The sequence below is a fragment of the Rhinolophus sinicus genome, linkage group LG15 (assembly GCF_036562045.2).
Source record: "Rhinolophus sinicus isolate RSC01 linkage group LG15, ASM3656204v1, whole genome shotgun sequence".
NCBI lineage: Eukaryota > Metazoa > Chordata > Mammalia > Chiroptera > Rhinolophidae > Rhinolophus > Rhinolophus sinicus.
The window spans coordinates 22,861,948-22,889,653 of NC_133764.1; the positions used below are offsets into that span (position 1 = coordinate 22,861,948).

Here is a 27,706-nt window from a genome sequence, read left to right on the forward strand (position 1 = left end):
TCTGGCCTGGCATTACTGTTTGATTGTAATGTGCCTGCTGTAATCTGCCCATATTGATTAATAACAGGGAGAAGACCGTCCTGGAGTATCCTTCATTCAGCATGTGAAGCAGAGCAGAACTCCTCAGAAGTACGTCTGGTAGATAATAGTGATCCCTGCAGCTTTCTTTGAGCTTGAGTTGAGAGCATTTTGTCCAACCTAGAGATTGAAAGGAAATATGAAAAATAAAGGAGGATGGGAATGGGTATTTTTTCATGTACCAAAAAAGAGATAGCTAAATACAAAACCCTATATAATTCCAGGTAATCATCATTTTGTCTCTATTCCCCAATGATTCTAGGAAAAGTTATTGTGTTAAATTGAGAAAGTATCAGCAAGGTGCACTCAGTATGAAAACCTACAGTTTGTTGGAACCTGGAACCTGCTAGCAAGAGCCTATCCACCCCTTGCTTAACCTGTTTGCCTTAAATGGAAAGGGCCCTGGGTCTGCAGCTACTTTGGATCCCAGAAGCACAGGGATTCCTCTTCATTCCTGAATCAGGCCCAAACAATCTCACTGTGTTTGAAAAGCAGCAGAGATCTGGGTCAAAATGGACCAAATATTTTTTACCAATCCCATTCCACTCTCACTATACCTGACTCCATGCACTTTCTGATTTTGTATGTACTTTCCAAATGCTTACCTATTATGAACATAGACTGTAAGCCTCCAGAAGGCACATAGAAGTAAAATGTCACTTTCAGTAAACTTTTGTGGAATAGATGAATGAGCCAATAAGTCCAGCATAGGAATTAAAAGACCTGGATTTTAGTTCTGTTTCTACCAGCTGTGTGGCCTTGGGAAAGTCACATAACCTCTCTGAGCCTCAGTTTAAGTTATCAATAAAATCTAGATACCTGCGCTAACTACCTCCCAGGCTTTTTGTGAGGCTCAAATGAGGTGATATGTGTAAAATTGCTTATTATTTCTATTCATTTATTCTTTAATAGCTTATTTTGTTCAAAGAAAAAATTCGATCAGAGTTGCTGCTTCATGGTTACCTCTAATCCTGAACTAGACTTTTTAGTCCCCTTTAGGTCTATTTCTTCCAATGTTCAAAAGAAATGATAATATAAATACACCATATGATAAAATCATACTAATTTGGGCGGCTGGATGGCTCAGTTGGTTAGAGCACGGGCTCTGAACAACAGGATTGCTGGTTTGATTCCCACATGGGATGGTGGGCTGCGCCCCCTGCAACTAAAGATTGAAAACGGCAACTGGACTTGGAGCTGAGCTGTGCCCTCCATAGCTAGATTGAAGGACAACAACTTGGAGCTGATGGGCCCTGGAGAAACACACTGTTCCCCAAGATTCCCCAGTTTAAAAAAAAAAAATCATACTAATTTACATTATCCAAAATTAGCAGAAAAGGAGTTAAAAGGAGTTATGGAAAATATTAACCTAGACCAAAGATGACAAAATATTCAGAGATGACGCTGGGTATCTGAAGCCCTGTGATGAGATTCTGATGCTATGTCTGGGTGGAAAGAGTGCTGTGCTTGATTTTTTAAAATTGACATTGAGATGTATAATGTGTTGATTTAAAGTTTAAGGTGTATAATGTGTTGATTTGATACACTTATGTATTGCAGTATAATTACCATCATAGCTTCAGCTAACACCTCTATCATGGCCCATAGTGATCACTTCGTTTTTGTGGTGAGAACATTTCAGATCTAGTCTCTTAGCAATTTTGAAGTCTATAGCACAGTATTGTTGATTGTAATCACTATGCTGTGCATTAAATCTCCAGCATTTATTCATCTTCTAGTTTCACTGTGCTTGATTATTGATACATGCAGCGACATAGAATTAGAGTGGCAGCATGTGTACCATACCATCTTAGACAAGATAATCTTTGAGACTCATTATCAATGTTGTAATTCTACATAAGTGGACACCTTCTTTAATTAGTATTTAGTCAGTATTATAATTAGTATTTAATTTAGTATTAGAGACCTCATCTCTTTGCCTTAGTGGATATTATGTAAATGTTGTAGGCACTCTTCCATTTCTAGTATTCAAAGGCTGACTCCACTCCATGGAGAAACTGCATTTAAAGCAGCTGTGCTGAACCAGTGGCGTAATGTGTTTTATAAAAGGACGATAGGAACTAATCCTGTTGAGAAACCCCAGGGCAGGGAGGAAGGAAGCCATTTTGCCAAGTATTCAAACTCTGTTCAAGTGTGGTGGTTCCTAAACTTTGGTGTATGTGAGTTACCTCGGGGCAAGGATGGATACATAGTTGTGGCTCTGAAACTCTTACAGTTTGGGGGACGATTTTTAAAAAAGTATACAAATTTTAAAACAAAATTGGATACAAGGTCTTATATAGGTCCCATGGGTCCTGAAGCTTAAACTTCATTAATTTCACAGTAAATCCACTTCTACTTAGGGAGCTGATTAAAAATCTTAAAACTAAGATTCCCGGCCCCAGATATAATGACATTCTGATTCATTATATCCGGGGCCCAAAAATGTGTATTTTCAATACATACCCTATTGTGTTATGGCTGGACTGATGTTAAGAAAACAGCGGTACAACTACCTACCTATTTCCTGACACATAAAAGAATTACCCATATTTGCTTCGTAAGTGAAGCAGCTCCCTGTCTCCCAGCACTTATGTGTTTGCCTCGTTTTCTCCAAGCAAATGACACAAACCATACAGAGAACGCTTTCCTTCTCCGTCTGAGACTCAGGCTGGGACCCAGCCGCCTCGGGTTGCTGCTGGCCTTCCTTCCTTTGCCTTCTCCACAACCACCAGCGTTGGCATAGCTTTCTGGCTCTCAGGCATTGAATCTGAAGGGAGAAAATGACTGGCATTAACTTTAAGTGGCTGGTATGCATTTGATTATCTTTCAAACCTTGTGTCAGGCCATTTAAAGAAAATTTTCTCTTCTCAAGAAAATATATGGTGCTATTCACTCTAGCCCCTCTAAAGAACATATAAGTACAGCAGAGGAAAGGAACTTACATTTAGCAAGGACTTCCTGTGTGCCAGGTGCCTGTCACACAGGATCTCAATTCACCTTGATAACCACCATAAGAGGCAAATATCATTAGTCCCATTTTAAAGACAAGGCAACTGAGGTTGGACAAGTCAAGCAACTTTCTCAAAGCCACTCAGCTAGTGAGTGTAAGTGGCAGATCTGTCCAAACTCCAGCGTCTGTGGTTTTTTCATTATGCCTCTGGAACAGAAGGAGAAATTTATAGATCAACTCCAAGGACCCAATATATCAGCAAACTTACAGGGCATGGGACTTCAAAAATGACAAACACTGTAATGGTGACTCCACTGAGCAACAGAATGACAGCAAGCAGAATTTTGACCACGATGCTCCATTTCTGCCTCATCTCTAGGTTCTCATCTGTATCTAAAAGAAAAGAGTAGAAGAGGGAGAAAAGAGAATTTGAGAGAGGGAAGAGATTGACCCTTGACTTGACGGTTTTCTGGCTCACATGACTCATCGGGGTCCAGCTTGATTCAGAGGTAGAGGCTGAATTTCCCGTTCAGACACAGAGTCAGGAGTGGGGTGGGGATGATGGGTTCTGCTCTCATCTCCTTTGCAGTCTCTTCTCAATGAGTCACCTTCCCTGGAATTTGGGATTTTCTATGATCAAGTAGAACTGACTCTTGCACCACCCTCAGGGGAGGATGAGGGGCAGGTGCACAAGGTGTTGTAAACCCACCTTGCACCAGCAGCCCTCTGGGTCTCTCCCCGTGTGCCCCGACACACAGTGTGGGATTAGACAGCCACCTTTCCTGTGCTCCTGGTGGCTTTCGTGGGGCATAGGAGGGACAAGGTGAATTGGCGTTGCTTCTGGGTCCTAAGCCCCACTGAGGACACATGGTTTCTGTGCATCCTGCTATTACTAACCTTATATTTAGTTTTCTCCTGGTAGGAACTAGGATGTAGCCCAAACTGGAATTTGAGTCCTGGCCAATGTAGGGAAGGCTATTTCTAAAAACAATGCAGACGCCTCATGGACTCGGTTGTTGGCATCTCTGTATGATGGCCTAGTGTGGAAATGCTGTCTATCTATACAGGCAATGGCTGGAATTACCTACGTTTTATTCTTTTCCCAAATCTAGTGACAAGATGAGTTCGCGTGTGTGGAGTTAAAGGATTATTAATACAGTCGCGTACTGCTTAATGACTGGAATGTGTTCTGAGAAATGCATTGTTAGGCAATTGCTTCATTGTGGGAACAGCCCAGAGCGCACTTACACACACCTGGATGGTCCAGCCTCCCACACACCTAGGCTCTATGGTATAACCTGTCGCTCCTAGGCTACAAGCCTGTACAGCATGTCACTGTACCGAATACTGTAGGCAACTGTAACACAATAGTAAGTATTTGTGTAGCTAAACATGTCTAAACATAGTAAAGGTACAGTAAAAAGACGGTATAAAAGATTAAAAAACGGTCCACCTGTATAGGGCACTTCCCATGAATGGAGCGGGCAGGACTGGAAGTTGCTTTGGGTGAGTCAGTGAGTGAGTGGGGAGTGAATGTGCAGGCCTAGGACATACTGTACACGACTGTAAACTTTATAAACACTGTACACTTGTTAGGCTATATTAAGTTTATAAAACAACACAAGATTACATCAAGCACGAGAGAAAATAGTGCAATCAAGAGACATGGGAAGCACGAGATGTGTGAGGCTGCTACTGGCTTAACATAGCTGCTGTTTCACGGCTAGCAAAAGTGGAAAGAGAAGACTCAAAAATAACAATGACAAAGTATAGCAGGTATGTTTTGCCAATAGCATAGTTGTTTATCATCCTTATCAAGTGTTATGCACTGTGTGTAATTGTATGTGCTGTGCTTTTATACAGCTGTCAGCACAGTCGTAGGTTTGTTTACACCAGCAGCACCACAGACAGGTCAGCAATACGTTGTGCTAGGACGTTACGACCTCACAATAGGAATTTTTCAGCTCCATGACAATGTTATGGGACCACTGTTGTATGTGCAGCCTTTCGTTGACTGAAACGTTGTTACGCAGCGCATGACTGTCGTGTCAAATTACAAACATTTGTGGGACCTTCTTTATAGAGAAACTCATTTTTTCCATAAGAAATGGAATGATTTTTCTAAGGTAAACTGTGTAACTTCTCAACCTCCAGGAAAATGGTAGGAGACCCAGACTAATGTTGGGGCTAACCATGTTTCTTTTTCCTTCTGTTCTTGTCTTACCGTTACTTATTCTGTACCTTGTTGTTTCAAAGGGGTAGAAAAATCATCCATATGTGTGGTTTTCTCTCCTCCTAGATTCCCAGGAGTTATGGAGGTGCTGATGGTGGGAAAAGTCTCTGATGAAGCCCCCATCACTGGATAGACCTTACATTGGAAGATCCCTGGTAAAAAAGCTGTAAAACAAAAAAGAAATAATGAAAGGACAACTGAGAAAATTTCATCTTGTCATTTATTTTACCTGGCAAAAAGAAAAAACAAAACACCCTAGCTCTACCTGATATGAAACTTCTAATTGTGGCCCCATTGATCCGTCCACAGGTTTAGGGTGTGGGCACCAAATAATGCCAAGAGTAAACGAGGATAGAAGTGCTAATAAGAGGTGTGGATTAAATCCCCACGAGGCCTTTGACTATGTAGGATCAGAGTGGAGGAATGGAGCATATCTTGTTTGTTTATCATTCTTAAAGCCATAATTGTAATAAGGGTAGAGGGCGTAACACCGTTCAAAGTTTTCTTCTTTAAAAAAGATGGCTCCAAAGTCCAAGGAAGAATATGGAATATCATATTTGTCTTAATGACTGCTGCACGTCTGTCTAGTGGAGTCTTAAGTCAACTACTCTGAGAGGGGATTGAGGAAAGCAGGGGTAGCTGGAAGGAAGAAAGACCATCCAGCCCAGCTTCCTATACTCCTCAATTCCATTCATTCAGCAAATAATTAGATATGAATATCGATTAAGTGCCAGGGACTACTTCAGTCCTTTGGATATATCAGTTGGATTCATTCTAGCAAGGGGACAAGCAAAGAGGACACCCAAAGGGAGAAGCAGACAGTAAATTTTACGGTATGTTAGAAGGGGGTGAGTACTACCAAAAGAAAATTAAAAGTAAAACAAGGTAAGGGAGCCATCTGGGGGGTGCAGGTGGTCAGTGGTGTGGCAACCTGCAGTATAGGCTGGTTTCACTGAAACTGGGATGCTTGAGCCAACACTCGAAGGAGGTGAGGGGATTAGCCAAGCAGATGCCTTGGGAAGTACAGTAAGTTCTCACTTAATGTCATCTATAGGTTCTTGCAAACTGCAACTTTAAGTGAAACGACATAAAACCAATTTTACCATAGGCTAATTGATGTGAACATTGATATAAGTTCCTATGGCATATTTCTGGTCACAGAAACATCACCAAACTTCTAAAGACCCAAAACACTTCTAATATTCAACATTGAAATAAATGTGAGCTATACAGACATTTAAGAAAGATTAGTAAAAACAGGTGAGATGATTCTTTTCCAACTTGCTTATTCCAGTTCAGGATCTAGCCTATCCCAGCAGCTCAGGGCACAAGACAGGGACCCACCCTGGACAGGACGCCCTTCCATCAAAGGGCACACTCACACACAAATCCACACTCTCTGACACTGGGGCAATGGAGACACGCCAGTTCCCCTAACATGCACGTCGTTGGGATGTGGGAGGTAACTGCAGTACCCGGAGAAAACCCACACAGACATGGGGAGAACGTGCAAACTCCACATACTCCCAGCCAGGAATCGATTTTTTTTTTCTTATCAGTGTTACAACAAAATGACATTATTAGTGGACCTGCTGTAGTGCCCCACGCAGAGAGGAGAGCTAGAGCAAAGGCCCCGAGGCAGAGTGTGCCTGGCATGTTCCAGTTACGAGCAAGGAGGCCCGTGAGACTCTAGTAGAGTGAGCAAGGAGACAGGAGGAGGGGAGGCTCTAAAGGAAATGGGCCCATATCGCTGAGGGCCTTGTAGGCTAGTTTAAGGGTTTTGGCTTTTATTTTGATTGAAATGGGGATCCACTGCAAGATTTTGAGCAGGGCCACTGATCCTGCGTCCAGCCCACTGTTTGGCCTGGACACACCTACCAACTCTACCACTGTAATGACGGAATGGCACACATTGCTTCTGTAAGGTGACATTCTTTAGACACTTGGTGGCTTTTCAGATATGCATACCTCTGATGTCCTGGGCAGTTTCACAAGTGTTCTTAAAGTGAACACGAAGATTTCAATCTCTAGTTATACATGATTTTGTGGGGTTCTCTGGGTCAAGGAAATAATGAACCATTTTCAGAGGACTCCTCAGGCCACTTACGGGAAGAACAACGTGGAGCACATTTGTAAATATAAGCTCCCCATTCCTGGTGATGATGGAATTGCATGCAATATTAGCTTTTCTTTGGCTAAGGATATTGAGCAAGAATGCCCACTTTAAGAAGATATACCCTGGGTGATGAACACACAATGGGATTTATAGATGATGTAATACAGAATTGTACACCTGAAATCTATGTAATTTTACTAACAATTGTCACCCCAATAAATTTAATAAAATTAAAAAAAAAAAAGATATACCAAAATCCAAATTTATGAAATAATTAACTTAGGAGATGCTGCTCTGCTTTAGTACAAAATAATTTATTTTAAATAGGGAACATTAGGTGCATTATATTTAAATGGAAGTCTACCTTAGAGATTATTCTGTAATAATTGCAGGTTGAAAGGGCTATTTGAGAAGACATATTGCTGTCGGGTTTCTACTTCAGATCTAAACCTCCACTTTACGTAAAATACATAGAAATTAGACCATCTAGTCAAGTCTGTCATTTGTAGCTATAGAAACTGAGCCCTGGAGAAATAAAGTAACTTGCCAAAGGTGATAATTAATGCTAGAATAAACATTTGTTTGCTATTTCTCCTCTCCCCACAGTTTCACGCAGGGTAAGCAGACAATAGGAATCAATTCACACTAATCACACTCCAAAAAGCCTAATCCATATACTAAAATGACATTTAAAAAATTAACATAGGAGAATGTCTCTGTCAAATGGATTGGATAGGCTGTGTTTCTCCTCTAGGCACCCTTTTCTAAACTTATCGGCCCCTGTGAAACCTAACGCGTAATTGGGAAGTTTCTTGATTAGTATAGAATCTGAGCAATAGGAACTAAATGATGTAAACCATTCTTAAGTGATAAAGACCTACTAAGTCATCTTTCTCTACCAGAAAGAAATTTCAGAACACTTATAACAGAGGATCTTTTCCTTGGCCAAATTCCATAAACAGTAACAAATAGTCTCCATCTGGCGTTTTTCTACATTCCGTGTTGACCCTCTTCTGATGATGATGACCGACTGTGTTGCAGTCCATTCTCATCCTTACAATTTCGAATTCCTACTCTGCTCTGGGGACTTTTCCATGACACTGTCTTCTGACTGTTTCTGGAACATCCTTCTGTGCAGATGGTGTCACCTATAGTTGGCATCTCTTTTATGACCTTGTAAATCTGACCTTTTACCTAATTTTTATTTCTACCCTACTTGGAGTCTGTCACCTTCTGCTACTCAGTGTAAGTTTAAATTCAAAGCAGGCAGTTTCAAACTTATAAATGGGGTGATATTTCAAAATTCCATTCATATGTTGGCTGTTTGCAATTCATCATTGTTCCATAGAAATGTAACCTGACTGACGATTAAGTCCCCACACATCCATTTAATCTTTGTGCTGCTCAAATAGTATAGGGTATTGGCTTAAACTCTTCCTCCCCTCCTGGGTCCTGGGCTAACACAAAGCACATTGTGGAATTAGGTGAGGTTGATCTTTGGCATCTCTCCTCCCCCATAATCTCCCAGTTTTCTTTGTCCCAAGTTCTAAGAGCTAGTGTCCTTAATTGCTAGTCCAACACTGGATAGCAGTATATCCAAGAAAGATTTGCCCTGTGCAAAGTGCTCTAGACTCCAAAATGACTACGTTCACTGTTACTAATCACAAATCACAGCTACCATTGACTCAAGGGGGGTGTCACACGTTAGGAGGAAAACAACCTGGCCGAATTAATTTACATTAATATTGAGTGACTGAAGGCCCCCACACACGGTCAGAGGCTTTTAAGTTTTTAAGAAATTTTTTTCCACACAAAAATGATCACCATGTGAACTTTAGAAAATATAATAAAGGAATGAAAACATTTATGTCATGTCAGGATATATAATTTACTGTACCTGGGCCACATCCCAAGAACCTATCCATTTATTTCCCAATCTTTAGTCCTCTAAACAGACTGTAGTTTTAAAAAGTTTTTTCCCCCCATTATTCTGCTTATGAACCCCCAATTTCTCTAAAAGTGTGAAGTTTTATTTTTCCAGCAGTGCAGCAGTAACATTTAGGGGATTGCCTGTAGGTAAAGGGGAACTGCCAGTGCCAATTTGTTGATCATAAACTACTTGACAGAAAGAATGGGTAGAAGAAGGAGAGGAGGGCAGAAACAGAGAAACTTAAGGCTGAGGTTAAGAACCGTTGCTCATCGACTATAGGGGAACAGCCCTCCCCACACAGAGTGCATGGGAGGGCAAAACGGAGCGACCACTGTGGAGGGTAATTTAGCAATATCTATCAAACGTTTGATGCAGCAATCCTGCTTCTTGGAATTTATCCTATTGATAAATTGCAGGTACACAAAGAAGAATGTATAGGGTCATTGATTGCAGCATTGTTTGTCTTTGCAAAAAACTGGTAACAACCAAAATATCCACCAATAGGGAACTGGTGGAATAAATTATAGTATAGCCATAAAATGTAATACTGTAAACTGTTAAAAGGAATGAGACAAATTTATACATATTGATACAGAACAACCTATAAGATGCATTGTTAAGTGGGAAAAAGCAAGTTACAGAATAGTGTGTATGGTATGCTACCATTTATGTTTTTAAAATATATACATCCATGCATGTTTAGAGTATTTCCGGAAAGAAATTCAATAAGTTGTTAATAGTGGTTTTCTCAGGGATAGAGAACTGGAGGATTGAGAGAGTGGAGTAAGAGAGAGATGTACTTTTCACTGTAAATCTGTGCTGTTTGAATATTTTCCCATGTACATTCAAAGTAAATCAAGTTCAAGTGACCATTGTCAAAAGAAGACCCATCAGAAATGGAGATCATGTGAAAACTGCAGCATGTCAGGTCTAGAAGAGCTCTTAGCGATTAGAAAACTGAGTCTCATAAAGGACAAAGATTTGCCCAAGGAAAGGATTTGCCCATTTCCTTGAGGCTATAGCTGCTACTAAGATCTACCTGTGTTCAGGGATGTTAACTAAAAGTCATGCATACTTTCATCCCATTTACCAGTCTCACCTTTGCCTGTTAGAAGGGATCCAGTCTGCAACTTGGATGTGGGGGTTAGGTGACAGCTTGGGGAGGCAGTGCTGTTTCTGTGGGGAGCAGAAATGACTCTCAGGTTCTTCAGAGTATGCTTGACCTTTGGCCTTTTCTCCGAATATACAAGGTTGACTTTCACTTTGCTCTCAGAGCCGAGGCACTGCAGGGTAGCCACAGTTAGATTTTGGATGAAAGGGGACCTTTTGGCTTCTGCCTGAGCTGGAAGGAGAAAAGCCAGAGAAAATAAAGGAAGCTGGTTCTTAATCCGAATGGCTAAACCCCTTCCATTCATGACCTCTGTTAAAACTCCTTCACTGTGCTTTCTTCTCTTTTTAACTGCTTCCTCAGCATGTGCTTATGGTACTAAATATACCAGCCCTGCCTTTCTTCCTTCTGCTATGAATCCCATGAAGATTGGTGGCTGCAGTAAATTCAGCCCAGAAAAATGCTCGTAGATTGTTTTCTCTAATGCAGAGAGCACTGAGTCTTTCTCTTTCTTCACCCAGTCTGTCTGATTTATTTAACAATGCCTTAGGTAATAACAGTTAATTATAAAATTGGTTTCCAGAAAACCTCTTGGGGGAGGAGGGACACATATCTTTAAAATAGGGTATTTGAGATCTGGGCGAGGAGTAGGAGAAACAGGCATCTTTTAAAAGTAAAAATTCTCTGGAATGGCAAAGTGATTTTTCAGGAAGAGAGGGCCCATCCCTACCTGGCATTAGCACATCCCTGAGACTTCTCACACCCTTCGGGAAGAACCCAGGCAGCTGTTCCACTTGGCAGCTGCTATCTCTGAGTTCTGGAAGGAAAAAAAAAAAGGTCAGGATTTACTGGGTATTTACGCTTTAGAATTCTAGGCACTGGAGGGAGATACAAAAGAATGCAGTTCCTTCTTATAAAACTTGCAATTGGGAAGATAAAAACTCTCCCCCCCAAACATAAAAATATATAAAAGTAGGAATTAGAATAGTATAAAAAAAACTGAGTACCAGTCTATTATCTTTAGGAAAAACAAAGACGAAATAGAGTTAAATGAAGTTAAAGTGTGACTAACCAATCCATTCCTTCAAACACCGGTTATTGTTATGTCTTCTCCTTCCTGTTCTATCTGTCTTCTTGTTTTAAAACTTTTGAAAGTTTATTAAATGCAACTATGGACAAGGTATCTCTCCAGGTTTCCGTGGAACCATAGGTCATAGTTATTTATGCTTTTTGGCACATAACTCACAGGGTGTTGTGAGTTTTCTTCATTTGTTAAATTTGTTAACTACTGTACCTTATGCTATTTGACCTTAAATCTGGTGAGCTACTTTTAGAGATGAAATTTTTAGGACACGTTAGAGAAATCCTGTTTTGGATAAACAGTTATCAAGAGTAGAAAATGGTGCCACTTCACTCCCACACAAGCCTTTCCCTTAGCTCTCCCCATCTAAGAACATTCCCAAGGATTTGGATGTAACATCTTAAAAAAAGGAAGACAACATCTTATGAGGGACTAAGAATTTGGGGGACTAGGTGATGATAATAGTGGAACTGAGACAGAACTCTTCAGGAAAGAAACCCATCTAAGAGTGAAAGGACTTTTAATGTTAGCTCCGCGAACAAGACAGAAGAATGCATCCCAGTCTCTTCTCAGCATGAAACAAACAGCTGTCTGGGTTGAATACATTTTCGTCCTGCCTAGAGGCAAGAGGACACATGGGATGATTGGAAAGCATTGCCTACTGAGTATGGGCTACATCTTTATCTGCTGGAATACAGCCCCAAACACTTGCTAGGTCTCTCTGTGTTTTGCAGGATATTAGTCTAGAGAAGTACTTACCTTTCTTGTTGGCATCATAGGATGTAATGATCAGGCTGAAAACCAAGATGGTATCCATGTCAGCTTGAGCACATGCTCCTTGCAGAGGCAGTATGCTGCTAATCTGTCACAATCCCTTATAGTTTTGTCTTTAGGTGTTTTCACTGCCCTGGAACCAAGTTTGACCCTGGGAAGGTCTGGCTCCACCCTTAATTATTTTGCCCCATTTCCTGAAGACCCAGGAATAGTGTTGATTGGAGTAGAGGACCACGTCTGCTTGTTAATGGTTGACTCAGAAGGTCTTCCCTGACCTCACTGCTGGTGCCAACATAAGGAACTGAAATTACCTAGAGGTTTCCCTAGGAGAAAGGGCATAAACGCCCAGTGATATGCTTTATAAATACTTGCAGATAGACACGTAGACATTCACAAGCATGCTCACTGACACAGGCATGTAGATTTATACACCAACATAAAGAGGTACAGAGATTAGGGAACGTGGTTTCTAGACTGGAGCAGGAAACTGGGACTGCATGAGTCAGTGAGTTACACTGGAGAGAGCTCTGGGCTAGGAACCAATAGAACTGGGTTCCAACACAGGCCATTATTAACTATATCGTCTTGAGGAAATTGCTTGACTTCTCCACATCCTCTGTAAATGTTCCAACCAAATGTTCTCTAGAATTCATTCACAGTTACACACAAAAACTTACGTCAACACAGACATACCTATCTAGTCTTGTACGTTTTCACACGCCCGAATAGTGAGGTGAGTATAGGTAGACCACATGCCCACGACTTGGGCTGAGAGGTTGTGAGGAAGAGCTAACTATACTAGATGAGTGATACTGTCTGCATTTCAGGAAGACTTTCCTAGACAGATAATTGCTGTTGAAGGTTTTCTTAAAATCACACCTTTTAGTAAAGAGTATAAATCTAGTGTAATCCTCTGTAGACTTCGTGATAACATAGCAAGGTGGATCATAGAGCAGAAGATCTACTCAGATCCTCTGCAGTTGTCATGAGTGGCAAGATGGCATTCTTTTCTGTGGCTGAGTAATAGTCCATTGTATATATGTACCACCTCTTCTTTACGCATCTGTCTATCAGTGGACACCTAGGTTGCTTCCGTATCTTGGCTATTGTAAGTAATTCCTCAGTGAACATAGGGGTGCATATATTTTTTTGAATTAGTGTTTTCAGTTTCTTCAGATAAATACCCAGAAGTGAAATTGTTGGGTCATATGGTAGTTCTATTTTTAATTTTGTAAGGAACCTCCATACTGTTTTCTATAATGGCTGCACCAATTTACAATCCCACCAACAGTGTATGAGGGTTCCCTGTTCTCCACATCCTCACCAACACTTGTTGTTTGTTGATTTATTAATGGTAATCGCTCTGATAGGTGTGAATGATATCTCACTGTGGTTTTAATTTGCATTTCTCTGATGATTAGGGATGTTGAGCATCTTTTCAGACCCTACTTATTTTAAAGTAAGCACAAAGTGCATACGTTCTCTTCATATCTTCTAGTCACTACCTACCATCAGGAGTCACCATTATTCAGATTTTTACCACTACAAATGAGTTTTGCCTATTTTCGAACTTTATATAATAGGACACACTCTTTTGTCTGGCTTTTTTTGCTTAATATTATGTCTGTAAAAATCATGTAGCAATAGTTTGTTCATTCTCATTGCTTTATAATATTTCATTGTATGAATGTACCATAATTTATTTATCCATTTTACTGCTGAGAAACATTGAGTTATTTTCAGTTATTGGCCATAATGAATAATGTTCCTGGGGAACATTTGAAACTTTCTCCAGAGTTTAAATCCAGAAATGGAAGCTGGGTTATAGAGTATGCAGGATATATTCAGCTTTACTAATTAATGTCAAACTGTTTTCTAAGAGGTTGTCCCCATTTACACTCCTATCTGCAGTATGTGAAAGATCCTGTTGTCTCACATCCTTGCCAAAGGGACCAAGACCCTTTTCAGTGTGGCACAACCATGGCACTGAGCAGGGCCAGGCATACTCTCACAGTGCCAACCCTTTGGTTGGTGGTCAGAAGCTCAGGCCACAGTCACTTCTTCGTTTACTTGCTCCCTCCAAGTAAGGGGAGAGGATTCAGATTACCCCTACGTCCCTGATCACATGCTCTGTTACCCTGGGAATATTGGCCCAGGATGGTGTGGGTGGTGACTTGAAGGGAACAATCATTCCTGAATCAAGTGAGTATCCATAGGATATTTTGTTCTTGTACTGAACACTAGTAGGAAATGGAGGAGGGACACAGAGAAAGGGGGAAGTAATATCGTTAGTGTGCCTACTGTGTGCCAAGCTTTGTGTTAGAAACTTTACACTTTAATTATAACATTTAATCTAAAACACAATACAAGGTCGATATTATACCTCAATTTCGTAGATAAGGAAACAGGCTTAGAAAGGGGGTCATTTGCTTAAGGTCACAGAGCTAATTAGTGACAGAGTCGAGATTTAAAGCCTAGTTTATCTGATTAAAAAGTTCAAGCTCTTTAAAATCCAGAACACAGAGAAGGCAAAGTTCCTGCTGCTCTTGAGGAATTTTTGGCTTCGACTGCCAATACCGAGGCTCACTTCTCAGTTCTGCTTGCCAGTATTCACCCCCAAAAACTATGCTATTCAAGTTTCTATGGCCATCTCATTCACTGATTTAAACTACATTTTATTTTCATTTGTTTTTAGTTTCCTTTATCTTTCTTTCTTCCTTTTTGTTTTCACTAAGAATATTGGACCAGAAACTAATAAAAAAAATAATGATAATACAAGAAAATTGGGCACATCAGTAGAGCAGGTCCACTGATAAACAAGTGTTGGGGGAGATAGCTTTCTGCCCGCTAGTCTAGTATGTTAGCCAGTAGTGAGGTTAAAAAAAGACATTGTGAAATCTTCCTATGATGTAGGAAAACTTTAGGCCTGATGGAATGAAAAGGATAAAAGGAAGTTGAGTGATGGTTCAGTTTTCCTCGACAAAGTAAAGGTTCTGTAAAAATGATTGACATTGTATTTCATTATGTATTGTGTTTCATATATAATAAGAACAATGAAGAGTGAGGGCATTTGTTTGGGGTAAAAACTGAGTCTGAAATAGGAGTCATGGAGACACTGGAGAAGTCTAAAGAGAAGGTGAGGACAGCAGCAGGAAGTGAACTCACCAGAAGCACTTTCATGGGTTTGCAGAAGAAAGAGGTCAGAGTTGAGAAGCTTGTAAAGCTGATCAATATAAAATGGCAGAGTCCCAGAACTGGGCAGGACCTAAACGAGTCATCGTATCCGTGTTCCTGCCTTTAGAGAAAAGGGCCCTTTAAATTTCTTCTGGGTATTCAGTTGTGAGGTGTGTTTGACTTAGGAAGAGATTTAAAAAGAAAAGATATTGGAAGTGTTGTGGAAGAAGCAGCTAAGATTTGGGAGAGCTGAAAAGCCTCGTGACAACCCAAGTGTCCATGGGAAAATGTTGTGGTGGGTCACCACTATGGACCCTGTCCTTCCGTGTGCAATCCTACCTTTTATCGTCAGGACCAGACTTATAAAGTGGCCTCCTGAGGACATTTTCTGACCTTATGGTTTGAAGTTCCTGGGCTCTTCACTCTGGACGAACTTGAATGGCTGACAGAACAAAGGAACATAGTGTTCAGATAAAGGCCTTTGGGTCTTCTTTTTCTCTGTCTCATGACTGGAGCCACAATTCTGGTCAAAGCGCTGACTTGCTCGGTGAAGTCTGTCCATCTGTAAAGCAGCTAAGTATCCTACTGGAGGCTTTGCCTCCCAGAGGCGACATGAAGACAGATAAGCAGACATTCAGAGCAGTGTGGCCTCTCAGGTACAGAGCTAATCTTTATTTCAGTCAATACAGCACTGACTAATAGCCATACCTAGCCCTACTTGAAGAGCTATAGAGGAGAGTACCAAACTGTAAGCAATGCTCTCTGCCTTTAAGAGTATTAAAATTTAGCTGGAGAACTGAAACTACCATCCACACAAAAACTTAGAGCCTAACAAGTGCTGAACTGTGTGGTGGTAACCAGATGGCTATAGAAATTCAGAGGAGAGATAAGAGCAGTAGCAGCTGGAGAAGGAAAGAGATATTCTTAGAGAAAAGGGGACTTCCAAGGACTAGAAAGATTCAGAACATTAGACGGGAAGAAGGACAAGTTTGCCAGCATAAGCAAAGGTAAGAATAAGCATGGCAAGAGCCAGAAGCCAGATTGGAGTATGTGCTATTCGAGTCTATTGGGGAGCAGTAGGGAGTAACATCCCAGTATTGCCTCTTCCTCTTTTCTAAAGGTTGATCGCTGACCTTGCTACTTAAGGAATTTGGAACCGTGACAGCCACCAGGACAGGGGGCTCTTCATAGTTCCATTTCCTATTAAGGCACTTTCTTTCTTCCCTTGGTTCAACTCTGGCCTAACCTGATCACATTTTCTTATCTTGGAAGAGCTGGTGTAGGAGACATTGCTGTTTATCCAAAGATACTGGCAGCAAAGAGGGGGACAGTAAGAATAAATCATAAACTATTGTTCTCAAACTTCAGGGTGAATAATTACCACTTAAAAAAAAGTCTGCACCTGAAATCTATGTAATTTTACTAACAATTGTCACCCCAATAAATTTTAAAAAATAAATTAATTAATTAAAAAAAAAAGTCTGCAGTGGGCTGCAAGTCTGCGTTTCTAACAAGCACCTAGTGATTCTGTTTCAGGTGCTCAGATGGAACAGACTTCACACTGCCATAAACTAAAATAGAATTGACAATACAGTGCCAAAATGACACACATGCTATTTATGTATTTTTTGGTTTCTTCATTTGTGAGAATTTGTCCTCTCCCATCCGTGGCTCTTATAAAATTTGTATGGCTTATCGTCTCAGGAGCAAGACGTGGGCACTCTGTTTTGGTGTTTAGTTTTGTCTTCCCAACTAGACTATAATCACTTTAAAGACAGGGACCGACCCTTCAGACTTTTCTTATTTTTTCCCACAGTAGGGTGAAAGACAATCATTTTTATTTTCAATGTTTTAAAATTTTATTTTTCAATTACAGTTGATACACAATATTAGAGACCATCTTAAAGGTTGGAAGATGGCTGGAACGTTCATGATAAATCTCTGATACCTTTATACAACCTTCTTGAAAATGCTGGAAACCATTTGATATTTGGGACCTTGTATTAATTTTCTAGGGCTCCCATAATAAGTATTAGCAACTGGGTGGCTCAAACAACAGAAATGTATTTCTTCACAGTTCTGGACGTTGTAAGTCCAAGATCAAGGTGTTGGCAGGGTTGGTTTCTTCTGAAGCTTCTCTCTTTGGCTTATAGATGGCCGTCTTCTCCATCATAAGACCCACAATTCTGCCAACGCTTCGTCGATTTGTCATTCACAGATGGTCTTCCCTCTGCGTGTGTCTGTGTCCTAATCGTCTCTTTATAAGGACACCAGTCACTTAGAATTATGGCCCACCCTTATGACCTCATTTTAATTTAATTTCCTCTTTAAAGATTCTATCTCTAAATATACTCGCATTCAGAGGTACTGGGGTAACTGGACTTCAACATATGAATTGTGGGACCCAATTCAGCCCATTATAGCTCTCTAGTTTCAGCCTCTAGAAATGTTCTACTCACTCCCTTTTCTTCCACCTGTTAGTCTTGTATAGTAAGTTCTCTCCACCCTTTGGCTCTCTCTCCTCCTCCGCTTCTTACAGACATAATGGCTTGTGTGGCAAGAATTCATGGAACAGCTCGAAAGAGCTTATAGTCGATGGGCAGGTTGTGGCATGCACCAAACAACACAACGATTAGGAATTGTTGAAATTCCAGGTATACTGTCTTAAAGACACAGCTCTCTGTCCACTTTCTGCCCAGTTGTCTTAACATTTAATAGTAATAATTAGATTATTAGATCCTCTGTAAGTGGTCTTGGTGTATCCTATCTCATCCTTCATTTTCTTTCACTGCAGCTCTTTCATTAGGTCTTTTCCTTGGCTAGTTCTTTCGAGAGCTCAATTACTTCAAATATTCAGTGAGGTCAAAAGCAGTACATGTAAGGACTTGCTGAAGTTTCACCTAAGGACAGTTTTTAAGGATAACCTGGTTTTGCAGTGTTCCTAACGCTGATAAACAGCAACACAACTAAGAAGGAGTCTTGGGGTCAGAGTTCCTATTACTTAAAAGGAACTAGGACTGGTAGATGAAAAATAAAAGTGGTAACCTTAAGGTTTTCAGTTCTTCCCAAAGTCACTTTCTTCATGCCAGCTTCTGAGAGCACTGTTAGGGAGAGGTTAAACTTCCCTTTAAACTTCCGTCTTCCCAGGCTTTTTTTTCAGTCAGCCAAGTCAAACATCTTGTTAAACCAGGAAGTTGTGTGCAATTATCTTTAGGTTGTGATTTCCTATCTTTTTTCACCTGACAGATGCATCCAATGACAGACACAGCTATTGTGAAATGCGGGTCACTGCTCTGTAAAGTCTACATCTTCCTAAATTTCTCTATTATCTTAAAGTAGGTTGGTAAACTCTTGGAGAAGCCACCACCTAGTGGTATTACGAGGGCTCCTAGATGAATATTGGTCCTTCTGGACCAATCTTCGTCTCTTCCTGCATCAGTTTCTGCCCCAAACTTCTTACCTCAGGTGTGTGTATTTCTACCCTATTCATTTTTTTTGCCCTCTGGCATAGAACTTCTTCCCACGAAATCATTATCCTCTGTACCTTTCTTGGCCTTTAGCACAAGCTTGTGGAAAGATCAGTAAAGTTACTGGGTGCGCCATTAAATCTTTGGTAAGGGTTAAACTCACCCCATTCTTCTGAAGTGCAATTTTCTCCAATTTTCTTTCTTTCTCACTCAATAATTGTATTATATATAGAGACTTTTTCCAGTTTGTTGATATAAGAAACGTACAAACCTGTAGAGAACTTCAATGAGTTTATTTGAGCCAAAGTGATGACAATGCCAGGAAGCAAAATGTCAACAGATTAAGAAATGCTCCAGAGAATGGCAGTTTTGCACCTTATTTTATACATTAGATTCAAAGGAGGAGATGAAGGAGGGTTACATGAAATCCATTGGTGGTAGATTAAGGAGGTGGGAGAAAGAAAAGTGGGGAAATCTCTGGGACTGGATAAAAAGTAAAATGGAGAGACACATACTTCTTTTACATTGGTGGGTACAGGACAGTTAATTAACATTTTACACCACTTAGAGATGGTATTTCAGGAACAAGATAACAATGAGGGGTTCTGTGGTCTCCTGCTCTGGTGCAGTGGGTTGTATCCTGAGGGGTCTGGAAAAAGGGATTCCTCTGACATTCCAAGGGTATGTTACCTTAGATGCAAAAAGACAATAGACAGGCTCATTTAAGGTAAAGACTGACCTTAGTCAAGGAAGCTCCAGGCCAAGGATGTGACCATCAGCCATGACCTGCTTTTAGTTAGGAATTTTTATGTTCAGATCATCCTATGTGGTTAATTTTAGTCTGAGTGTGTGGGGCCCGCCATGCTGGCCTCCCCTGAGCTTGTCAGGTTTAGTATGTGGCCCCTTTTCATCCACACTTCCCCCTTTTGGTCATAAATCAATCCAAAGGATGCATCGATGACCACCTTTTTGGTTGGATAATGTGGTCCCAGGGTGCTAGGAAGGCTCATTCCTAGGCAGTCTTAAGTGTCATCATTTGTCTTGCTGAAATGGTGGACCACTGAGGATGGGGCAAGACCGTAAGCTTGGGTGGCTGTCAAAGCCGAATTTTTTTTCCAGAGAAAGGCAGGTAAATGGGAGGCAGTCAGGTCTTATGGGCTTTCACTAAGTAAAAACCACATTTCTAACCTATAAGCTATCATGATTCAAGTTTTGCTATCTGTCTCACTCTTCTGTATTTTTCATCTAGAATAACATTCACTTATAGTTTGAGAGCACAACGTACACCTCTTCAGTTTTCAAAATCTGACCATGAGATGGGTTCCCATTTACTGGTGTTGTTGTTATTTTTGTTGTTATTTTAATATGGCCCATCTACTTCCCATTGGAACCACACAAGTGTCATTCATTATTAATCTGATTCCTGCTAGTTGTGCATCTGGGAACTGTAAGTTTAAGGTTTAATCGGGGCCAAGGCTATAAGAACACAATGGTGTAAATTCCAATTACCATGAAAAATTTCCGGAGACCAGCAGGACAGTAAGAGTTTCAAAGTAAGTTTCTGGTGCCTCAGCAGCCATTATAGAGAGCCATTTTTTTTTTTAAATAGCCACTTTAGCTTCCATCTGAATTAATATAGTTAATAGTCCTTGTTAGGTTAGCGTATAAGCAGGTTCCCATAATTAGGTTCTAGCATTTATGTGTATACATATAATTCCTTTCTCAATATTTTTTTTCCACTAACCTTCTACAACTTCACTTGTTGTTCTCAGCTTGTCTCCTTTTCCTCATTCAGAAATAATCAACTTATTAGAACAAACTACTTCCTTTTAACTTCTCTCAAACACACACACACACACACACATCCCTTTTTTTCCTTCTACACTAACATTCCTTCTAAGTTTTAAAAAATAAACCATGAAAATAGAATTACTGATAATATAAAAGTTATATACTTTCAGCAATTATTAACAGTTGGGCTGTATAAGTACAGGGTTTGAGAAAAGCCCAAAGAACAAGTAGAACTATCATTATGATTAATATTATTAGCAGACAGGTAAAGACAAATAAATGGTTATTTTAAGTTCAATATCAATTATGTCGGTATACAAACCTCCTCAAAGTCTTGGGTAGACAGCTGTGTCTACCTCTGATGTCCGTGGCTTCTCATCCTTGAGGAGTCTTTGATGTCCGCTGACAAGTCCCTTCCAAGGAGGTTGGAGAGTCTTTAATTGATGTCTTTTCCAATGGACAAATTCTCCTGGTTATGAGTCGTGTCTTTGATGTCTTCCTCTCCTGGAATCACACTGTGAAGTGAATCAGTTGCTAATTTATCAATTTCTTTAAGCTGGTTGATAAGTCCTTGACAATAATGCAGAATGTCTCCTTTTAGTAAAGTTGGTTCATATGTCCCGTCATCCGGACGCATAGGGTGACCAGTGACTAATGAAGAGAAAGGCTATGGTTACCAAAAGGAGTGAATCTCAGGTTGAGGAGCACTATAGGGAGTGCTTTGGGCCAAGGGAGATTAAAAGCTTCTGAAATTTTACCTACGTAGTTGAGTTTTAATTGTACCATTTGTGTAGTTCACCAATCCAGAGGACTGGGGTGATAAGCACAGTGAAAATACTGTAGAATAGGCCAAATATTACAAATGGATTATATTATTTGCCCAGTGAAACGAGTCCCTCGGTCACTATGTAACTCACTGGGAATTCCCCAATTGGGGATTTATTTTTTCCAATAATAACTTACCTACCATTAAGGCTGTTGCTTTCCTGCAAGGGAATGCCTCAGCCCAGTGAGACAACATACAAATCATGACTAACACATATTTCTATCCTTGAGATGGTGGCACTTGTACCTCAAATGGACCTAAAGGAAGTGGGAAATGTCTTTGGGACCCATGGAGTGATTTTCCAGGGTTATATTTTAGACAAATAGAACATCTGCTATACACTTTATGAGCTATAGTAGGAGAAGGTTTCCAATATATTCTTTACGCCATGAAATCATCTTTTCAGGATCCCAATGTGTTAGCTCATGTACATGTTGAAGTATAGGTAATTGAGCCCCTATAAGTAAGATTGGTTTCTGATTGGGTCCAAGCCATATCTGTTTGTCTGAGTCAAAGTTTCCCGCTTTTTTTTTTGCCATATTTTCTTTTCTTCTCCTGTAGCTGTCCATTGGAACTGTAAAAGAGAGTCTTTTATTGATTTAATAGGGAGACGAAACAGTCTCAAGTCTGGATAAGTTGGCTGTTTATTGTTGCTTGTCTAGCTGCAGCGTCTGCTAAATTGTTTTCTTTTGCTTCCATGGTGGCAGCTTTAGAATGCCCTGGAATTTTGATAATTGCCAATTGTTTTGGTTACTGAATGACATCTCATAATTCTGCAACCTGTTTTCCATTCTTTATGGGCTGCCCTGAGGAAGTCAAGAAGCCTCACTTCTTCCACAACTTTCTGGAAGTTGTGAACTACACCAAAGGTATAGCGACTGTCAGTGTAAATATTGGCTGTTTGATCATTGGCTGACTGACAAGTTCCAGTTAGAACAATTATTTCAGCTTGTTGGACAGCTATTATTCAGGTAAATAAGAACCTTTAATTTATATTCACCATGGAAGTTATTGCATATCCAGCTCCATAACGACCCTGTTCATCTTTCAGATGAGATCCATCTGTAAACCAAATTAAGTCAGCATTATCATTAAGAGTTTCCTGTAAATCATCCCTGGGAACAAGAAGATGGTCAGTAAGCAAAACATGATTGCGGATGTCTTCATCCTGCAAAGAAAGTAACAACAAAGTTGCTGGATTAAGACTGTTACGACGAGTTAAAGGATTATTAGACCCAGAAAGCAAGAGTACTTCATAAGAAGCCAGTGGACTGACAGAAGTGTTGAGTGTGATGAGAATTCAGTGGAGAGTCAACAGAATGAGTAACATAAATAGAGGAGAGAGCCCATAACTTTTTATTCTGTTTGTTTGCATAGCACGACTGTAGCAGAGATGGTTGTCATGCAGGGAGAGAGCCCTTTAACTACTGAGTTTAATTGTCTCGAGCTTCTTCAGTTTGCTTCTCTTGGGGGTTCCATTGAATTGAATCATGCTGATCTGATTTTAATAAGACATACAGAGGCTGGGCCACTAATAAAAAATTTGGAACCCAGTTGTGACAGTATCCAGTCAGACCCAGGAATCCTCTAAGCTGTTTTGTTTGTTTGTTTTTAGAAGAGGAAAGGATATTATTCCTTTGAGTCTTTCAGGGTTAATTAGTAGCCCATCTTTAGATACTAGATGACCAAGGTATTTTACTTGGGGTAAACAGAATCAAAGCTTGTCCTTTGAGACCCTATGTCCCTTTATGGCTATTGTAAAAGGTAAATTGTGTCCTCTTGGGAGTCTAATACATCCTAGAGCCTAAGAGTAAATTATCCACATATTGGATTAGAGTAGAATTTCTGGGAAATTCAACATCATTCAAATCAGCTTTTAGTGTCTGAGAGAAATAGGTGGGACTCTCTGTATATCTCTGGGGCATTATTGTCCAAGTAAACTAGTGATCTTCCCAGGTGGAAAAGCAAAGTATTTCCTGTCTTTTTTTTTGCAGCTGAAAAAGGCACTACATAAATCTATCACTGTAAAATATTGGCGGTATATATAGGAATCGCTGATAATAGGGTACATGGATTTGGAACCACAGGATATCTTTATTTATAGCTATGAGATCCTGTGCAAATCTCCATCCATTCCCATTGGGTTTCTTTACTGGAAGGATAGGAGAATTACAGGGGCTTGTACATGGAATTATAAGACCCCCTTTTTTTTTTTAAAAAAAAAAAAAAATAATCTTGTGTAATGGGCTAATTCCAGCTAGTGCATCAGGCCTTAAAGGATATTGGCAAATATTAGGTAGATGCAAAGTATTGTCAATAGTTATTTTAATGTCAGGGGCTGACTTAATCTTGCCAATATCTGTACTGGAAAAGGCCCAAAGTTGCATTGAAATGTCTTGTAACAAATGTTTAGTCAGTCTCAAGATTAGTTTCCTCTCATGTAGGTTCTTTTAAAATCATTATTTTCCCAATTGGTTCAGTATCTGATTCGTTTAGTTCTAAATACATTTTACCCTTCTGGGAGAAGGTATGTGGGTGTCATTGGTTTCAAGAAAGTCTCACCCTAGTGGGTGACTTGGTGCAGATTTGACTAGTAAAAATATATGTTGCCCCATAACCTTTCCTAGCTGGAGGGGAATTGGTGCTGATTTAAAAGCAAACATTGGTTGATTAGATGTCCCTACCATTTGTACAGAAGCTTTACTCTGAGGGAGAGGGCAACTTAGTTGGGTGGTGTTCAGAACAGATAAGTAGCCCCAGTGTCTACAAGGGCCATAGTAGTTTCCCCTTTTATGATTATTTCAGTTTCTCCTAAAGTATCATAATCCTTGGAGCAGCCCTATGCTTGCTTCTGTTTCTTTTCTTTCTCTAAAGCCCATTTCAGTTTTCTACTATCCTTCTTAAGGTGACCTGACTATTTACAATAAAAGCAGATTCTTCTACAAAAGTTTCCCCCAGCAAACCTTATGTAGTAATTCTGTTGCTTTGCTCTCAGAAACCAGTACATGTGTTAATTGGAATAGGTCAGAATAGCCAGGATCATATATGTTCTAACAATCAATTCAAATTCCTTTGCAAATTCATCAGGGTCTTGGAGAGGGTCGAGGGAATCTTTAGTACATTTCTTACTTCTGTTTGTATACAATTGCTGGTTCCACTGCCTGAGACCCGCTTTTCTCCAAAGGGAGCTGCCAGAATTTCCGGTTTTGTTTTTTTTCCTTCCTAGTCTATCCTGTTCTGGTTTTCTATTGAGTGTCCCCTAGGTCAGTAGGGAGCTGCAGTAGGGGTGTAGGAGAGAGAGAAGGAGGAGGAGGAAGAGAGAAGACTAAATCCAATAGACAGGCTCACTTAAGGTAAAAATCAACCTTTGTCAAGGAAGCTACAGGCCAAGGACTATCGGCCAGAATCGCTTTTAGTTAGGAATTTGTATGTTCAGACCATCCTATGTGGTTTATTTTGGTCTCTGAGTCTGTAGGGCCGCTGTGCGCCTCCCCTAAGCTTGTCAGGTTTTGTATGTGGCCCCTTTTTAGTCCACAAGTTCCTAATAATTTTCAACACACAGCCATCATTAAAGTCTTGCTAGCAATAAGTGGCAAAACTAGAGAAATTCATTGGCTTCTCAAAGGCTTGGTACAACCACAGTGGCAGTTGGGAGGCATGCTTCATCCAAGAACTCAGGAATTTAGGGTACCTATTTCTGCTCAGGGCAGGCAGAAAGGACGGTTGTCCTTTGGCACAATGCCCTTCTTACTAAGCTTTCTTTACTGAGGCTGCCCCTCAGTGCTCCAGGATCCAGCACCTTAGACCCCTTGGAGGTAGGCAGGCTACTTTGGGTCTGCATTGGAAGCCAAGGGAGGCTGGTTATGCTGTTCCAGAATAGGGGTTAGTTGGCCTGCACTAACTTGGAAACCAGCCTGTGTGATCCTGGGCTATTCACAGGATGCAGTATCCACCTCTTTAGGGTGTTACTACTGTGTTTCCCCGAAAATAAGACCTAGCCAGACCATCAGCTCTAATGCGTCTTTTGGAGCAAAAATTAATATAAGACCTGGTCTTATTTTAAGACCGGATCTTACACGATATAAGACTGGGTATAATATAATATAATATGATATGATATGATATGATATGATATAATATAATATAATATAATATAATATAATATAATATAATATAATATAACTGGGTCTTACATTAATTTTTGCTCCAAAAGACGCATTAGAGCTGATGGTCCGGCTAGGTCTTATTTTCGGGGAAACACTGTAGGACTGAACACGAAAAGATCCTTAGGAGGACCGCACCAAATCTCTATCCTTTTCAGTCCTCCTTGGTTCTGGGCTCCCTTCCCGCGCTACCCACAGGCTGGCCCGCGCCTCTCTCCCAGATCCGAGGTGCAAGCAGGGTAATATCCCCCACTCACACGTCCGCCAGGAGGGGGCGCCTACGGGCCTGCACTACATCCGCCTCCAGCAGAAAAGGCGGCGAAGGCCAGCCCCGGGGTGCCAAAGCTGGCCGGACCCGCCCGCCCTCTTGCCGCTGGGCCCCGAATGGCAGAGCGGCGCTCAGACCATAAGCATCGCCTCACGTCGCCCCGCCCCACGCCGCCCTCCCATTGGCTGTCGCCCGGCCCTCGGCCCCGACCCCTTGCCACTCTGCCGGCCGGACAGCGCCGCTGCCCGGAGCCGGGTCGGAGGTGAACGGCCTGGAGTAACCCTCGACGTAGTCACCTCATGAGGCTTACCCGCTGAGGTAGGAGGCAGGGGCGGGGCGGGGGCGGGGCGGGGGCGGGCCGGCTCCCGTGAAGCCCCGCCCCTTTCCCGTGTGCCGGGCGGGCCTGGTGCTGAGTGCCTGTCAGCCATCGCCCGAGCTGCCGGCTTTTACTCCCCGCCAGCACCGCCTCCGCGCAGGGGCTCCGGAGGCCTCGGACAGCGGACGTCGCCGCCGGGAGGTGAGGTGAAGACTACCCCAGAGCCTGTGATCTGGGTTCTGGATAAGATGGGGCCCGGTGTAGGGCCGGCAGCAGTAGGGAGGCGCCTCCCATCTTCCGCTCGCACGCGGCCGGGGCTCCAGATCGTCCCGACCCGGTGCCAGACAGCACAACCCTCCCTGCAGCTCCTGGGCCTCGCATTCCCTTCTGGGGAGATGTGGAGGGACCTGGAGTCTCTGGAGGTGGGTGATCAGACCCCAGAACTGGGAGGCGTACAGCCCAGGGCCTCTAGGAAGGGGCTGGGATGTCTGCCTGGAGCTCGCCCCTCCACCTCTCCCGCGCCAGCCTCAGCGTGGTCAGATTCCTTGTCTGACCCTTTCTCCAGTGCAACCCTGCGCTCGGGAGAGGTTGAAGACCCACGTGGGAGGGGGATGTTGAGGGTTGGGTCCAGTTGCATTGAAAGTCTTCTCTCTCTCTCTTGCTGAGTGAGGGGTGGGGTGGAGAGACCCGGGCATCTTTTGCTCTCGCTGTGTCTCTGTACCGTGGTGGGAGCCAGGGCCAGGCGAGTTGTTCCTTGCCAGGTCCTGCTCCCAGCGTTTTATGATGTTTTCTGTAAGGGACGTAGTAGTGAATGCATATGCCTGTTTTTACTCTCTCCTACCCGTTTGCCATACTGATAAAGGGAAGGTATTGGAGATAGGACGTCGGAAGGTAATGTGAGGCTAATGATTTCAGAGGGAAATGTGCGTCAAGGTCCTGCTCAGGTTAGCGCCAACATTATTTTTGGATTTGGACACGGGAAAGTGGACACTCGTGGACACTTGGAATCAGCTCTAAATATCAGGGACTGCATGTAGGCCTTGTGAGTTTTATAGAAGCATATAAGAATATAGCTACTCCAGTATGGGAAATACTTTAATTTCAGATATTTTTGTTTTGAGGTTTAAGACCGAAATCAAAAGACCTTAGGACTTCCTGATTGATCCCATTTATACTTAAGCAGTGTTTCAGTAATTTCCCAATGTGTGGGATAAACTTAATAGCCTCGTCCTCAGTCTCAGAAGTTGGTCCCTTTAATCTCGCTTTCTTTTCATTCTTTTTTTTCCCCCAGCCCCATATTGCAGATTGAGAAGCATGCTTACTACTTTGGTTACATGGTATCTTCTTCCTGGGTGGTAGGAATTCTCTGACTTGTCTCCTACTTTTTAGTGGGAATGCCTTGGATGTCTGATGAGATGGATTTCAAGG

General features: G+C 41.5%; 2 protein-coding genes across 14 annotated transcripts in view; one reads left to right on the forward strand and one right to left on the reverse strand.

The window, feature by feature from the left end:
* Positions 1–27,706, forward strand: part of ACACA (acetyl-CoA carboxylase alpha) — a 268,765-nt gene that overhangs the window by 13,762 nt on the left and 227,297 nt on the right. For 2 of the 12 annotated variants that reach the window (XM_019732525.2, XM_074320152.1), the window contains exon 1: positions 26,549–26,700. The exons of 7 other annotated variants lie outside the window; for them this stretch is intronic. The gene's annotated coding sequence lies outside the window, so the exon portion shown is untranslated. Of the gene's footprint in view, positions 1–26,198; positions 26,281–26,324; positions 26,480–26,548; positions 26,701–27,706 lie in introns of those variants that run through there. 3 more of the 12 variants (XM_074320149.1, XM_019732524.2, XM_019732523.2) reach the window with 3 other exon arrangements.
* Positions 124–12,316, reverse strand: LG15H17orf78 (linkage group 15 C17orf78 homolog). Of its 2 annotated transcripts, XM_019732529.2 has the most exons (8): positions 12,259–12,316; positions 11,162–11,235; positions 10,754–10,769; positions 10,410–10,652; positions 5,273–5,428; positions 3,300–3,424; positions 2,723–2,848; positions 124–198 (listed from the first exon to the last, which is right to left on the reverse strand). In XM_019732529.2, the coding sequence occupies exons 1-8, from the start codon at positions 12,314–12,316 to the stop codon at positions 124–126; spliced, it is 873 nt and encodes a 290-aa protein (XP_019588088.2). The 2 variants fall into 2 exon arrangements, with proteins under 2 accessions (XP_019588088.2, XP_074176261.1); XM_074320160.1 differs by lacking the exons at positions 124–198; positions 3,300–3,424; positions 5,273–5,428 and having other exon boundaries at positions 2,330–2,848.